Here is a 17,441-nt window from a genome sequence, read left to right as displayed (position 1 = left end):
AGCACTAGCATCTCTAATGAATGTACTTCAAGGAAAACTCTGAAACAACATATGGAGTGCAAACTGAACACAGCACATATTTCTGACATTTATCTTTGTTTTTATTGTTAAGATAAAAGCATGCTGTTTGTTTCTTAGGATTTCATCTGCTATTGCTTTCTTTCTCTTTCTCTACACTAGTGACATCATCTGCAGCAGTTTTTAAAGTTCTGCAGCAAATCCTGTGCTTTGGAAGTTTTAATGAGTCATGTAGAGAATGTTATTAGACAGGGAGTTCATGCCTCCTCTCTGTAACCAGTATGACTACAGCAGAGAGGATATGCTTGCTGCGATGACTGACTTTAACAAATAAAAACAAAGAAGAAGAAATCTCCAAAGACCAGGATGGGATAGTAAGAGCAAACTTGCAAAGAACAAATATGGGCATTTAGAAATCTTTTCTTCTATTGCAGCTGCGTGTTTACTGAATACTAATGTACCGGACAGGGTTGCTCAGGTTCTGAGATGAGTGGTGTCTCTGGTATGCAGTCCCAACTGTACTGAATGCTACTACAAGCAAGAATTGGTGACAAAATCTTGAAAATAGAATGGCTGAATCTTTGAACATCTGCATCAAAAAATACTCCCCTTCATACCTAAACTAAGCTACATGCTGATCAATATCCAAGACCTCAGATGAACTATTTGAGGACACTCCTCAAGTTATTATTATTATTCATAATAAAACCCCACAGTTGTAGTTGTTTTTCCAAACTGTTATAGCTTCCAAAACCTGCTGAGTTGTGAATGCCTGAGAAAAATTTTACATGCTGCTCTTGTGAATGTTACTCTTTAAATGCATAGCTGCCTCACTGTTAAAAGCTCAGAGAATTTGAGTATCACAGGAACCGTATAGGATGTAGTCAGCGATTGTTTTCTAAACGCCAGTTGTAGCATATCCGAATAGCACATCAAGTTGTCTGAGAAGCATGGCTCTGAATCCTGAGTTACCTTAAAGACATGTGCTATAAATCCATGTGCACACATATATCTGTACAGTTTCACTGTTCTGAAATTGCAGCCAGAATTCTTTATATGGGATACATGATAACAGACATATAAATAAAACAGGGTAGAACATCTGTTTTGGTTTTATATGGGTAAAAATACACCTTGAAGATGTGCAGAAGCAAGTGCCTAGTTAACACTAAGTTCTAAATTAATTTAATGAGACACAAAATTTCACCATTTTCCCCCAGTTTTCCTCCCATGTATGTGTATGAGGTCTCACATAGGCTTGATTTCTTACCAATTAAATGTTCAGAGCAGTATTTTTTCATTAATCTTTCTACATTTTAAGGTAAAATAATCCAACATCAGTTCAGCCTAAACTGTTTCTACTTTTAAACAGTTTTTCTTCTGCTGTATTGTCTACTTGTTCAAAGCTTTGAGAAGACAATCTTTTCTAGACATCATTCAGTGAGATATTTGAAATTAGTTCTCATATACCTTTTCTCATAAAAGTCTTTTCTAGTAAGTTTTACTAGTTAGTGGGTGGACAGATGTACAGAAACTCTTCTCTATCTGAAGCAACAAATCACTGTAGGGTTTTGTTCCCTATCTCCTAAAGTTGCTATCCTCACTTGAGCAGCAACTCTATAACACAAAATCTCCCAGTGCATCTCATGCAGTTTGATTACAGTATGTTGTCTTTTGCTAAACACCGTAAATACGGCTCAGTGCACTTCAGGCACCCTCCATTAAAAAACCCACAGTTATCAGTAACCAACAGGTATCATACTAAAGTAATAGCAACATTGCATTTATTTTCTAATCATCTACTTAATGTATCTTAGAAAAGTTTTGCTGTGTGACAACTGGTGATAAGTATATACTTCAACGGTAATCACTGTTTTTAAAGACAACTATTTCAGCTGTAGCAAGGTTGAGTTAAAAAAAAATCTTGATTTTTAAAAAATTAATTCTGTTCCTTTAAATTTTTAAGGATTTTTTTTTTCCTTTAGGAAAATCGAGGTCTATTTTAAACACTGTGATCTGAAAAATGAAAAACATTGCGCTATGGAAGATGATCCAATGAAGTTTCTACGAATGCCAAAATCTATGCCTCTGCTAATTTTTCCTCCAAGACTTCTGCCTTTGCAACCATAAAATACTTTCACTACCAGCAGCAAAATTGGAACCACTGCAATCCACAGTGCCACCAGGATTGCTGCCATACGAATCACTGACTTGCCTCATCCTTTCAAAAAGCGTATGTTCAGGGAATGTGAGAAAAATCAAGGCAGAATCTCATCTACATGCACAATCCCAGTGTTGCTCACAAGAGATGTCAGCAATACTCCCTTGACCATAAAACTACAGAACATTTAAAGGACAGGACAGAAAAGGTGTGCATGTAATTAGGATAATACCAAGCACTGGATAAAGATTCAACATCCGGCTTGTCAGGAGCAGAAAACAGATTCAGTGGCACTTGAAGAAGATGTGATAAATTAAAAGCAATAGATGTTGGATTAATTCAAAGAACAGCTGAAAATGCCCAAAGATGAAGTAGATCCTGATTATATATTTCTTGACTTAAATCATTAGGGAGAAAGAAATAACTCCATGGCTAAAGTCAGCAACTACCACAGAATCAATAGGTCTCTGAGCCCACACCAATCTATATGCAGCCACGGTTTTATCACAAAATATTAGCTAATATTGATATTTTTTAATAAAGTTTCACTTTACTATGTAATTAGTTTAATGTAGTAGGAGCTGTGTTTCTTAACAAAAGTGCCGGTGCTTTGTACAGCACTTACTGGCACGTTAATAAAAAATGGACTTCTTCTATTGAGTTCCATCTGCCTAATAGAGAAAAATGTTCATTTTAATTAGGAAAATCTTCATAAAGAAATATAAATGTGATCTCTAATGGGCTGCAGGGAATAAATCTAGGACACTAAGGAACAACTGGTGTTTTACCAGGAAATGGAAGAGTGAATATAAACCCCAAAACAGTTGTTAGCTGTCCGGTGATTGACCACAAATAGCAATAGATGTTGAGGTTTTAAGTGTTTTATAATGAAAAATCTATTTATTTCATTAAGGTTTCATGCTTTAGACCCTTGTTTTTTCAGGTAATAAAACAGTCCTAGCTGACAATGAAACTATTTAAACACTCTATGAATTAAGATGGACAAAGTCATTAGCACTTTTTGAAGGAATTACTTTATAAAAAGAAAGAATGGAAGTGCCAAGCAGTGGTTCAAGAAAGATTCACCATCAAGCACTTGAAAAATGGTCACTATTTCAAACTCATGTTTTGGGGCTTGCTGTGATGCTCATAGGCAGTTTAGAATTTTTTACTGACTTTATTGGTGCAGTAGCAGACACAGCACCATCATGACAAAGATTATATCAAAATGTAAACTACAACTCGGTTTTGTCCTTAAAAATGTTTCAACAGGCATTATACATTTCCTCTGTCAGTCTGAATTGTTTTTTCCACATTTTTCTTCCAGAGTTCTGTAATTTAAAGACTGATGTTCCCTAACTTTGCTTATTTTTGTTTCAAAATGAAATGAACTTTCACTTACCTTCCAGGATTTATCTTTTTTTTTTAGAAAAAGCATGTTAATATAAAACCCTGATGGGAAGTACTTCGAAGTCCCAAAATCTAACTCTCAGTGTCAATGTTCACAACTTCCCAATGAAAAACTGCTTTCTGCAAATATTACCTAACACTAGATAAGATTTTATATTTTCTCTGAATGGCCTTGCTAGGGAAACTAATAGGTGTGCAAGTGCAAAAGTGGAAATAGCATTACTATAATATTTCATTCAAGCCAACAACCAGAAATATGGTGGAAAACTTTGACATTCTGGCCACTGACAGCTTTACTACCTCAATTCACACAGAACATCACCAAACAATAGAAGCTGCAGCTACTTGAGCCTCGGAGAATGTAATTTCATTTATTCATTTCAGTGACATTTTTACTAGACTACAGCTCCATGTAGATTAGTCAGACACATCAAAAGCCACATATTAGCTGAGGTGAAGCTGTGATGACTGCAGTTGTCTAACAGTGTCAATTCGAACTTTAGATGAATATAATTTGCTAGTTCTAAATGACAGAGATATAATATAGATCTCGTATATCGCCAAAGTAATAAATAATTAGTGAACAGAACTGAGTAAAATAGTAGGTTGAACGCACTCCCGAATTTTGAATCTCGATGCAGAAGTCAGTGATCAGAATGATCCATCTTTCTGCCTCGAATGATAAAACAGCTTTCTCACAACCTAACACATAGCACCATCTGGCATGAACAAAGGAAACTAAGAACTTCTGGAAGACAAGCACAAAAACAATCTAGTTTCTTTGGAATTATCCAAGATATTAACAAAAACCCTTCAGAAACAGCTATCTGACTGCAAACGTGGCTCAGTGAACCTGCCTCCTGTAGACATGCTTGTATAGCTAATAATCTCAATAAATTGTTGTTGAATTGAACTGAATTGTTTGGGTATGGGATGGGTGTTGTCAGAGTTAAGACAGTGTGTGTGGAAAGTCAGTTTTCTACCAAACTGGCTGGATTTCTGAACATCATCTCATGTCTCTTAACGGGAATTTTGGGAGTTCAGAATACATCTCCTCAGCAAAGCTCAGCAGGCTCTTTTCCGTCGTTATTTATAAGAAGAGTGACTATGAACACAGAGTTAAGCAGTGCTTTGAGTGGTATCAGCACGTGCATTACTGGCTGTTTGCTGGGGCTCAACGTCCTCCACATGAAGTGGGACAGGAGCGGTCTGATCACATCAGCAGCCCTGAGAGAGGCTGTGGAGCTGTGCCATCAGAGGCACTACTTGGCCATACTGTGCTACATGGTTAGTCTGAGATGTATGTAGTATAAACTCAAATGGGGTCTGCAGTCTGGATGACATTAGACTTTTTCACTGATAGCACAGATTTTTTTTAACATTGCTTTTTGAAAGTGACTTTTAACGCAGACTGTTTTCTAAATGATCCTTAAAAGACACTCCTTTCTTCCTCATCACCTTCACCTAAGGCAATAACATCCAGTAGCATTGATCTATTTGCTGCTAGTTTTCATTAATTTTACCCTCCCTAAGGGTGGTGCAGCTTTGGTGCCAGCTAATTAAAACCCATTTAGGGCTGTTCAGTGCACTTTATCAGACCAGAATTAGCTCTGCTGCTTTAATGAAGACTACAGTTTTCTCTGTTATTACCAATTAAACGTTGTTATATCATAGTGCATTATATTTCTAATGCATGGCAAAGATATAGAAGGCTTAGAACCACTTACCTGGATTGAGGCACACACAAAGACGCCACATTTAGTAATTACCTAGTGTTTCTTTAAATCCTTTTACTTCACTCAATACATATAATATACCAAAACATTAGTGAAGTACTGGAAGAAGCTGCCAGCTTTATGCTCCCTCTAGGGAAGTACCAAGTAAAATGCATTAATGAAAAATTGTGAATGTCTGGTAATGAATATTATTTATGTACAACAATTATTCAAAGTGGATGAGCATTCACCGCCTTGAACTCAAATACTTCACTAATGAAGACTCTCAGAAAGAACATATGTCCCCAGATTCATAACACCGCATGCAAGGTTAATTTTCCAACGTGGATAGCCCATACCAGAGGGTATTTTGTACTGATGTAGAATTAAAAAATGCTTCACTGCAAAATAAACAAAATTGTTAGTTGGAAGTTATTTAGAGGTAATTCTTGTTTCTTCCATGAACAAATAATAAACCATTTGTCAATACCAAAGCTGTGGGTTTTGAACCTGCACTCAGTGAAGTCAGGGATGAAGCTCCCATGTCAGTGGTGCAGGACCAGAGCTTTTCTGCAGTAAAGTGACGGCAGCATATATGTGTTAGCTGCTTCTCATAACATCCTTTAAAACTCGAGCACAGTGGGATGAAACTACTGAAAAGTCCCACTAATTACCTAAAAAGATGGTACATCAAAGAGTAGAAATAGAAAGCTCATTAAAGGCTTGACAGACTAGAAATCTGTTGCTATCTTACAATGCATTAGTAGCATACACTGTACATACGGACAGTATTTTAGGATTAAGCTAAAATAGATGTGGTTACAATCCACTCAGTACATTTTAAAATATGAGTTGAACTTGGTTTCCTTCCAGAATTTTTGCTGGGAACATGCTGAAACAGACCTCTGTTCAATCTAATATTGCAAGCAAGAGCTGATGTTTCTCTGAGGAACTGAAGGAATATTTGGCTGAGGAATTTTAGTCTGTCTCAGCATCATAATAGTCTGGCACAATGCGCGAAACTATTTTCATCACCCACAAATCTCTTGTGCTCTCCCTTTACTGCTTCCACAAATGCCACATACCTCTAACAGCCTCATGACCCTCCCTAGAAACACCAGACGGTTCCTGTGAATTGAAGATGTTACAGAAAATGAAACAGTTTCCAAACTGCGGTCCCCTGATTAGTAGGGAACTGCAGGATGTTTTCCAGTGATACAGAAGGTGTTGGCTGGTGACACGTCGATTCTTTCCCTTGTTTCTGGCTGACAAGTGCACTAAATGATGTTAAAAACACCGCTTAGTATTTGATGTTGAAAAGTAGGACTAAAAATGAAAGTTGCAGAAGATACAAGGATGTTATCCGATTGCCACTGTGAGAATTGGTGAGGTTTGTCCCCAGCGTTAAAGGGAAGCACGTGCAAAGGCAACGTGATGTGGGTCATGAGGCAGGCTATTTACAATTTATCACTGTTCACAATGTGAAACTTTTAGTTGTTGTAACAGATTATGGAGAAAGAAATTGGGCCACTTTGACATTAGGCTGCTTAAGAACTTTGTTTATAAGCACTGAGAGAACAGAAGTTCAATCTGCCTTTGACATAGAAGGAAGCATTTGTATTGTGTTAACTGAGTAATAATAAAACCTTGAGATGTGTTAATCTGTTGAAGAGGAATGGATTAGGCTGGAGATGATTTCTTTGATAGGATATACTAACGTCAGGTCTCACAATAAGGATTTTGATAAAGTATTGTAAAGTCACTGTGACCTGACTGACTGTTAACATTGAAGAGTTATATAAATATAAACAATTTTATGTTTAGCACTGCAATAATGTACCCATGATCATATTAGCTCGATTAATATGCAAATCAGATGACTTGGATTATTAGAGGTCATTTTTGAAGAACGGATCTTGTGTATTTTCTCTATTAGCCTCTGTTCATCAGCTTATTGAGTCAAACCAAAGAAGCCATGATAACGATGACACCTTTATGACAAACTGCAGCTCTCTCCAGCTCCAGAATTGCAGCAGTAACGTGCACATGGTGAACAACCTGAGGGGCAAGTTCTTCCCTATGTTTCAATAGTTTTTAAAAGAGGAAAAATCAACCCTAACCAAGTTCTGTCAGTTTAATAATTAAGTGAATCAAGGAGGTTTGAGAGAAGAAGCTCTTCTACTTCAAAAGGTAAGTCAAAACTTTGGACTAATTGAAAGTATTTGTGAATACCTGCATTTTTAGTTTGGTCAGAATAGCTACAGTCCTTCACAACTGCAATTCATGATGTGCAAATTCAAAAATTAATACTAAGGCACAGCAGTGATCTGGAAACTCCTTCCTAGTTAGCTCCAGTGAGCATGTGTGACAGGTGCTCTTCCATGCCAAACACAGATGATCAGAATTTTTGCAGCTCGGTTACAAAATCCTACAAGTTGTGGTCTCAATTCCACAAATCGAATTTCTGCTCCCAACATGCTAGCCAAAACAGTGGCCCTCACACTTTCATCTCCTTACAGCCCCCACTTACGCAGCATAAACACACATTCTCAGGCATGGAAAATAGAATTTCAGCATAATTCTGGTTAAAAACCTAAATCTATTACAGTATCACTGATAATCCATTTTCACCAAGAAACAGAAATAATGCATAACCCTGAGGTTTGTGTTTGAAGAACAGCTACAGCGAATCTCAACAGGGAAGAAAATATAATATCCAGAGTTATCCTGAGGATGTGCATTTGTTTGTGTAGGATTATCCTCTTCAAATAAAATGTCAATTTAATCAATAGTAAATTGAGCTGAAAACAACACACAGCTTTGAAAATGTTTCAGGAAGACATCCAATATTTTTGGGACTCGAGCCAACAGAAATGGAAAGAACAGAAGGTAGCGTAGGTGGGGTAAATGGGGCCTAGCTGCTGCCTCATCAAGTGCTTATAACAGTCAAGCCCATATAACAATCCATTAAAAACATATCTGGGGATTCATTTAGTAGCTGGCATACGGCATGGACTTCTCTCATGTATCTTTTGTCAAATATTATAATTGTTCTTCATATTTAGGACTTACCGGTCTTTTCCTGTCTCCCTCTTAAATACTACATCACAGTAACTCATGCGCTTTTCTGTGGTCACGTAGATTTTGGCAGTTGGGTAGCTGTCAACAGTTTTCTTCAGCATGTTGTACACAATGCCATTTCCATCCTTCCTCATGTTTCGAAAAGGTCCCCAGATCACGTAAACAGTGTTGTTGGTTTCTTTGAAAAAGTACTCGGGATTCTTGAGTAGCAGAGGCACGCTTGTGTGAGAGACCACTCGTACGGTTGTCCTCTTCCCAACATCCTCCTCATAGCCCTTTGTGGGAGCGTTGTTCATCCTCCATATGCAGGAGGACTTGTCTATCTCAGCTCCCACCTTCTGGCCAGCCATCTGTCCCGAGTTTGAAACAATGGCACAGAGGTCACAGTCAAGTTGTAGAGGCTGGAAGAAAGGAAACAAAAATATATGGCAAGTCGTTCTCTATAAAACACGGAGACTGAAAATTCAATTAAAAGAATGATGGGCACAGTCCAACAAATTGTTAGCAACGCTTCTCCTTAAAAAAAACCCTAACAATCCTCATGTGGTAGATCTAGTAGAAAACCCTACCGCTACAAAGCTCTGAGTGCAATCCTTTTTAATGAAATAGGCAGTTCCAGTCTTTTCCTTTGTTCTCCGCCTTGCAAAGTCAACTAGGAAAATAATAATTCCTTTTTTTCCTCTGAATGTTACTCTTTCCACTAGAAAACAATGAAAGAAAGAAGCAGCAGAAAACAATATTTAGATCAATGCCTTCTCCTCTTTTAACAAGGTGTTGTCAGCAATAGAAAAGAGGCCTAAAACGTAATCCTGGAAATTTACCTATACACTGACTGTGTTTATGTGTCTGAATGAATAGTTCCCAAATTTGTGACAGAAGTCAAACATAAGATGTAACTCTAAAAAGCAATCTAGTAGCATGAAAATCCTGCAGTTAGAAAGGAGATGTAGTCAGAGGAATATGTTGTTTTCTCCAGAGAACAGTTATGACCTGTGAAAAATGAGAGGCGGATGGACTGGTGACATGTGAACTAGGAACTTAATCCTGGGCAAATCAAAGTCAAAGACAGTGTTTCCTGAGCACGTTCTAGGGTACTATTTCTCCAGTTTGAATTGAAAATAGGAACAGTTATCTAACAGAGAGACCTACCTGATGTTCTGTTTGTCAGAGTATAAATAGTAAATGTCTTTTGGTTCTTTTGCACCAACAGACTAAAAGGAAATGCCCTGTATTTAAGTTGGATTGTATGAATAGTTTGGTTAGAAATCTAAATCAAAAGAAAACTAGATCCATCAAAAAAACCTACAGAAGAAGGTCCAGACCACAGTTCATTTACAATTTTTTGTATGGTCACAGACTTGATCTTCTGTCATGCTCCCAACTGGGAGCCAGTGACTACAGTTTAATGTTTGTTAGGAATAACTCCCCTCATGTTCTTTGGACATTTAGCCTGACAGGATGCTAGACGCTTTTCTGATCAGACCTGTGGTTATTTCCCTTCAAAATCCCATCTCATTTAGCTGATGTGGGTGAATATCCTGGCTACATTTAAGCACTATAACCTTAGGACATGGTGGCTGACAAAACATCAAATATCTTTCATAATGGTTCACAATAAAAGGACAAGAAATAAACATCCAAAGGGAGACAAATTATAACAGCTAAAATATCTCATCTTTGGGTGACAAATATTGTACTGAACTAAGGTGCATCCTGCAGGATTTCTGCAATAAATCTCACAATTGCAAAGGTTTGATTTCTCTATGTGAGTGGTTCATGAAAACATTCTTTCCTCATTTCATCAGGAGTTAAAGATTCCTGGCTGCATGCAAAAGCATTGGCAATGTTTCCTTTACAGAACACCATGTATTTTTTTTATAGCTGTTGTTGTTTTAGAGAGCTGTCCTGCACAGCTCTCTGACAGCAGGGATGAAATCCCAAGAGATGCAGCTCAACACAACAGTCTTTCTGTTTACCGCTTAGTTACAGAAATCCTCTCTGAGATACATTAGGAGGACATGGCTGGGTGACCTAAACAAATCCATAAGCATAACTCACATCCTAACATGAACTGAACTGTTACAGTCCCAGTAGATTAATTTATAGCTTCCAGGGTGAACTTTCAAACTAACAAATGCTGAATATGCTAGATAGGAAAAGCCAATTTGGTCAAGAATCTGGTCCCATTTAAATTTGTCTCAACCTCAGTGTTGCGTTTTGTTTTGTTTAGTTTTGTGTGTGTCATCTCCCCCCCCAACTCTTCCTTATCCATTAAAATGGAGTTGCTTTCTAAAATTTGGAATTGTTTGATTTTCTGACCTTAGCTAGAAATGCATTGCACATTTTCTATTCACTGAGTGTAACTGTTATGCTCGAATAAACCGAGTACACTCACTCCTGCAATTGTGTCCCCCGGTTTTTTAGCTCTTTTGTTGTGATTCATTTATCTTGTTCCAATTTATAAAGCACTTTCATAATATTGAATGCCTGCACTAGGTCAACATATAATCTGCTCTTCTTCAATAGAGGCAGAGGCTTAACCCCTCCTAGCCCTATTTCAGAATAAATATTTTTTACAATGTAGAGAAATTTCACATGTCCTAATATGCATATTTCCCAACAGAGATCCCAGAGAGAGTTAGGAGACTGACTGGCACTCATGACAGAAATTCCACTGACTCCAGAATCATCCACTGACTTCGGTATCTTTTTGCCTCACCATATGAGAAAACACAGGTCGATATTCATTTGTTGAACCCCCATATGGAGCCAGGCCAGCAGCTTGCGGTGTTGGTTTATAAGTGTCATAGACAAAAGGGACAGTTTCAGTAATCCACATAAAACAGCTTTCTCGTTTTCCTCACTTAACACGACATTCCTGTTTGTTATTACACCCTCGCTCAGGTATGGCTGTCCCACCACTTTAAGGCTCAAAAGCTGCTCAAATGTAGCCTCTCTGCCAGGTGGCTCCCACAGGAACTATTCAGGCACAGGGATTTGGGTGCTCAAGGGGCCAGAATTGGGAAGCACCTGGGTAGTTGTGGCTGCTACTTCTGCTACTGAACTAGGACACAGTTACAGCTCCCTATGACCCTCGAGGAGTTGGAGCGATGTGCTGTTGTGCCCCCTCACCCGAAACTCTGGGGTCCTACATCTCTCACACCCTTTTCCCATCTGCAGATTTTTGGCTGCAAGGTTGCCCACGATAGCCCCAATCAGTATGAGAAACTATCATTTTTCCATTTAACTTGCTGTTTTGGTTGTATTAAGGATGAAAAGAAGCAGAGAGAAAATTCTTACACGCAAAAAATTGAATACAGCGTTGAAAACTGGAGAATTAGAGAAAAAATGCTTTCTTGGTGATCTGTTTTGCAATTAACAGTAACTGCTTACAGGTGTCCACATCACAAACACAGGGACAGCAATTAAACACTAACTCATCAGCAGCCTTATCAGAGAAACCAAAAATGGGTCTGATAGGCAGTCCAGGCTGCCCTCTCACCTGCAGAGATGGTCCAGCAGCAATGGGATTCATACAGATTGGCAAGACCATACAGAAAGCTATGCTGTTACTGTTTATTCTCTCTGGACCGAGAACATGAGTTAAGGGTTTACCTGTACCTTTCACAAGTTCTTAATTCACTAGCATTGTAGATACAGGAGCTAAAGAAAAAGCCATAGAGAACCATTCACCTTTTCTTCTCTTTTCATGTGTTTAGACACATATTTCACCTCTATGCACCACGGGGGCTGAACTATTATTACTTCTAGAAAATTATTCATTTTGTTGCTGACCAGAAGGATGTAGAAGTCCTCAGCAGAGCAGCTGGGCGCGATTTTTACAAATTGTCCCATCTTTTTCCTGAATGATACATTGTAACTGTTGAGGAGCACTTATATTTTAATCAGTAAAGAAAATGAAATGTCTGACCTTTCTATTTCCTGTGCAAGCTTACAGACAATAGAAAAGATAATTAAAACTGTGAATTAGAACTTGCAAAACAGTGCTGTTTCTCTAGCAAAGAGAAATAGCTGTGTAATAAAGGTCACTTATCAAACAGTTCTAGTTATTAAATCTTTGCATTTAGCACTGAAGTGGCTTCACAGAATCAAAGGTCAAATCATTAAATAACAAAAACAGCCAGAATTAGAAAAGGTCACAAGCAAATCTAACTAGAAGTAGGTCACAAAACATGATTCTCTTCCACAGAATATTTCAGTGTTTGGAAAATTGGTTACTTTCCAATTTGAAACAACTCCCCTATCATTTCAAATGTCTCCACCAAAAGACTGAAATTCCAGCTGCAGGACCGTTTGTACGAGTGGGTTTCCCAATGCCACAGATCCTGGATCATCAAGTTACCCAGACATGGACGTGTGGGTTTGCTGAAGTCCCAAGCAGGTATGATCTCAGGCCAGGTGTCAACCTCTTGGCCAAAACTTCAGCACAAGTCAGCAAAGTCCCACAAAACAATGTCTTGACAGACCAGTCACGTGCCAAGCTCCTGTGTTCGCAGAGACTGCCAGATTCACTCTTCTGTTGGACCAAATATAGCTCAGGACCTACGCAGATGTAATTTACACTAATGAAAAGCTGAATTTCTCTTGCGACTTTCGTAGCTCTGTAGGCTGGTGGTGCACTGGAGAGTTCACTCCAACCACTGACTCTGCTTCCCTCTGTGAATCCCACAACTAATCATACAGATAGTTAGGAAATTCAGATTAAACTTTCCCAATTGTTACTTTAACAATATGATTGTAATTTTGTAAATTGGACGCAATGCCCATTCACTACATAATGAGGCAATTATTAGCAGCTCACCACATATTAATTTGCTCCTTTAATGTTGAAACAAATGAGATCTTTTCTTATAATCATCCTATTTGAGTGAATTCTAACAAAGCCGATTGAACAAAGCTCCAGAGAGACTTTCTTTATTTCAAGGCCATTTATTCTTCTACTCTTCTTGGATGTCTTTAGAGTTTTAGAGGATACAACATTTATAATGATGCCAATAGGGAATAGATTTTGCCTTTATTCTTCTTGATGTTCTTTTGAGCTCTTTGAAATGAAAGGTACAAGAGAGGCATTAACCGTCTGGCATTGTTTTTATTACTTTTCTCTACTTTACAAGCAAAAAAATGTATTTTAATTTTTCCTGTGTTTCAGTGATGATTAACCAAGCTGGTTTTATCTACACTTACTCACTTTCTTCAGACCTCTGACTGGGAGGAAAGACTTGCCAGGCTTCTCTAAGCCAAAATTCAGCGTGTTTAAAGAAAAGAAAGATAGTACTTGTGTGTTCACCCAGCAAGAGCTATCAATTTTATACAGCACTCAGAAGCACTGTATATAAATCACATTATATAACTAACATCAAGCAATAAAAATAAAAATGATAAAAAACCACAGGTCTGATTACCCTGAGTTTGTGGTTGTACCCCCTTCCCTCCTGTGGTAGTGTTGTGTTTTTTCAGTCGTCAGCGGTTGATTTTGGTCCTAGCCCCCGGCATCACATCTCTGTCTTCATAAAATTTAATGTTAAGATGTCATAAAGATTTTAACATTTTGACATTATTTTGAAATAAACCCTATGTCAACATGAATCCCATTTCCAAATAAATAGAATATGATCTGCCTCTTCATAAGACTATTCCTGAGACTGAAGTGCCTGGGATATTTTATTTAAGATGACTGTCACTGATGTGTACATAAATGCTAGCAGGAAGTTTTTATTTAAATTGAATGAATTGGAAGGGAATGCATAGGAGCCACATAATGAGACTAATCTTGCAGTGAGAGACTGAATAAATAACCATCACTGAAATTCTTTCTATATATGCTGACCCAGTTGTTACAGAGCTGCTATTCTCTGATTTGTGGCTCATGTTACAGCTCCTTAAAAGGGCTGTATCAGCCCTTTGCTTGAACAGGTATCTTGTGGATTCCCAATGTCAGTGGTAAAGAGACAGAAAAGGGAAGAAAGCTTGAACTTTGGACAGAGGTTAAATCTGGCACACCAGAGTCTCCAGCACCATCTTAACTTCCATTTGGAAAGTGTATATTTGAAACATTTTTGCTTTATTTCTCATGGAAAGGAAGAAAAAAAGAACCACAAACCCAAACCTTCTGAACATGAACCACAGTGCAAAGTGATGCAGTGTCATCTTTCTCACTTTCAAGACAGCTCCAGTTGCTCCGTACCAGCTCATACCTCTTTCAAGATATAGCAGAGCAAATGCTCACCAGAATGTTGTTGATTTTGTTGCAACTATTGGGAACAATATATGCAGCTTTGAAACAAGGCAAGAACCAAGTCCATCTCATGATACCAAAAGCTGAAAAACAAATGCCTCAAGTATATGTGAGAAAACTCTGAGTAGCAACAGAGTCAACTATATGACCTATAACGAAGAAAACAGAAAAACAGGCCTCTATTCTAATATATTCTAATACATTCTATTTTCCTCTGTTCTAATACAAAGCAAAAACTGAAAAGTCAAAGATAATACCCCTCTTGGCAATCCCATAAAATAAAATTTGAGTAAAACCAGGTCCAGCTTGATCAAATAATTTTTTAATTTTTTAAAAAATCATATTTAGATATTTTTCTAAAATGGAATTAAAATGCTCCTTCAAATTGAATGTTTTTCTGTATTATGAAAAGCTTAAAGCACGGTAGTTCACATTGACAGAACAGTCCCTTTCATTTTTTCGTTTCTTCCGGATTTCCAGCTGAAACTTCATTGAAACTGACACCTTTTAAATAAGCCTACAATAGTATTTTCTTCTGGAATAATAAACTATTGAAAGATTCCCGATAGCTCTATTGGTAAAAAAGACTTAAAAATAGGAAGGTGCCGGAGAGTAAATAAAGAACAGGAGAAATTGTTCTGTCTCTACATGGAAGGTTAATGAAGGAAGGAAGCTGCCAGCTTCAGTGTTTCAAGTACAAAAGAAAGACCCAGCAGAGGCAGAGCACTGGAGGACTGATGGTCAACAGCCCTGCGGGACTTCGAGCACTGAGACAGTGGCAGGTGAAGAAAGTTCTGCCCTAAGGCATTGCCTGAAGGATGTGTGAGGACCTGTCCTGCGCGTATACTCTCTGTCAGTAGAAGCCGCATTTTATGTTCCCTCTCAGGTGGTTGGTAAATTCTCTTCTCCTCATTTAAGATGGCAGAAGGGACATGCTCTCATTAACATGAATGTCACAAAAGGAGGAGGAAATAAATGGAAGCAGGATACCAAAAGAGAAGAGAGGACAGAAAAAAAATCAGATAAGAACTGAAATAGGCTATGAAAAGGTAGAATGTAGTTCAGTGTTTAAAAGAGAAACATGTAAGGGGAAAGAGGAATTGAGAAAAAGTAAAATTCTGATATATAGCCAGTAAGACAAACTATGATGTTTGGGAATGAAATCTAGCCAAAGAGAAGAACCAAATCACCTGAAGATATTTGTTAAGGTATAAACTAACTGTTGAGAAGAAAGCTTTATCAGACATGTCAATCAAATAATTCAGCATTAGGCAGACAGAACAGCTTTTTTCCTTTAAACTGCAACTGCCCAAGCAGAAAACAGATGGAAACAGATACATTCACTTCAGTGTATAGTACTACAGCTTGCAGTTAACCAGAAACCCTAACATCTGTAGACATACAGATGTCTACAGTTCCAGATCCATGTAATTAATACCTCCAAACTGGGGTAGGGGTGGGGAAGAAAAGCAGAATCTTCTTTGGCATATAAAATATCTGGATAACAATACAAACGTGGAGCTGTTCATGTCAAACGCAGTTGAGGATTGAATGCCTAATTGTTATGGGAGGGAGGCAAACTCCATCATGCACACCCTACATGACAAGTTCACAAGGTAGGCACTAAAATAACACTCACTCTGAAAAACAGCCTACAAAAAAAATAATTTCCCAGTTGTTCAAAAAGGAAAACCAAACAAACTACATTAGTTCTACAGTACCTTCATCCCAGTGGTTTAGCTGATGACCATAAATAACCAGAATGTTTCTGACACTCCATCTATCACTCATTTGCAAATATACAGCCTTTGAAATATCATGGCTTTCTAATAGTTCAAAAGCCAGGAATTCTTCCAAATGCTGCTTTCTGAACGCTGAATACAATAAGTCATTTATCTTAACATTCGCCACATTGCTCACTTGCCCTCGTTAGCACGTGATGACTCTCAAATTTTGTGCACAAAAGTTACTGGAGAAACACAATTTAAACCAGATACTATCCATCAAGCTTCAATAACAACTCCAAACACAAGAAAATCAGCTGATCTTAACTATGGCACCCCTTTTGTCACTCTACTGCAAAACTATTTGCAACAGTATATTTGTTACCAGCAAAAAACGTCATCACTTGATGCAGCAAGTTATTGGGATCATAATATTTAGCTTTATCTTCTGCAATTCTCTGTTTATATTGCATTTCTTTTCTGGTTTTTGTATGTAGCAGTAAGGAAGATAAAATTTGTTTCTTCTCTATAAAGGCATATTTACTCAGCAAACCATACAAAACACAAGGAGGTAAAATGTCACTTACAACTCAAGGAGACATAAAAGGGGGGAACATACTGTTAGCACATGGACTGAATAGTGAATGAATCACAGTGTGAAAGGACAAAAACAATTTCTCACATCCAGTACTGTGTATGGCAGCAGAGCACAGTCAACATATAACACATAATCCTTCCTTATGGAGTGGACTTTAGAATGACATCCTTCAAAAGCAACCAAGGCCAAAAGGACTCTCTCCTCAAAAGCTGTTTTTTCTTTACAAATAATAATAATAAGTATCTCTGCAAAAAAAATCAATGAGAATTCTCACTATGAAGTTGCCTACTATAAGACTATTTCTAAGGAATTGTCACGTATGCAAAACATTGATTACCCTGTAACCGCTGACTTAAATTTGTATTTATCATAAATACCCACAGATGGCGGTAAAGTATATAATGTATACAGCAGATTTGTTCCAAGTTTGCTTTCTCTAATAACCTCCTATTACCAGCACTTACCATTAATCATGGGC

The 17,441-nt window shown here is 37.8% G+C and overlaps 1 protein-coding gene across 1 annotated transcript in view; it reads right to left on the bottom strand.

The window, feature by feature from the left end:
- Positions 1 to 17,441, bottom strand: part of ST6GALNAC3 (ST6 (alpha-N-acetyl-neuraminyl-2,3-beta-galactosyl-1,3)-N-acetylgalactosaminide alpha-2,6-sialyltransferase 3) — a 158,131-nt gene that overhangs the window by 64,122 nt on the left and 76,568 nt on the right. The window contains exon 5 of the mRNA XM_009884872.1: positions 8,377 to 8,786. Within this exon, the coding sequence (XP_009883174.1) occupies positions 8,377 to 8,786 (410 nt within the window). The remainder of the gene's footprint in view (positions 1 to 8,376; positions 8,787 to 17,441) is intronic.

The sequence above is a fragment of the Charadrius vociferus genome, unplaced genomic scaffold (genome assembly GCF_000708025.1).
Source record: "Charadrius vociferus isolate BGI_N301 unplaced genomic scaffold, ASM70802v2 scaffold163, whole genome shotgun sequence".
In the NCBI taxonomy this organism is placed as follows: domain Eukaryota; kingdom Metazoa; phylum Chordata; class Aves; order Charadriiformes; family Charadriidae; genus Charadrius; species Charadrius vociferus.
The sequence above is the reverse complement of the archived record's forward strand: the minus strand, read 5'-3'. Positions and strand labels throughout refer to the sequence as shown.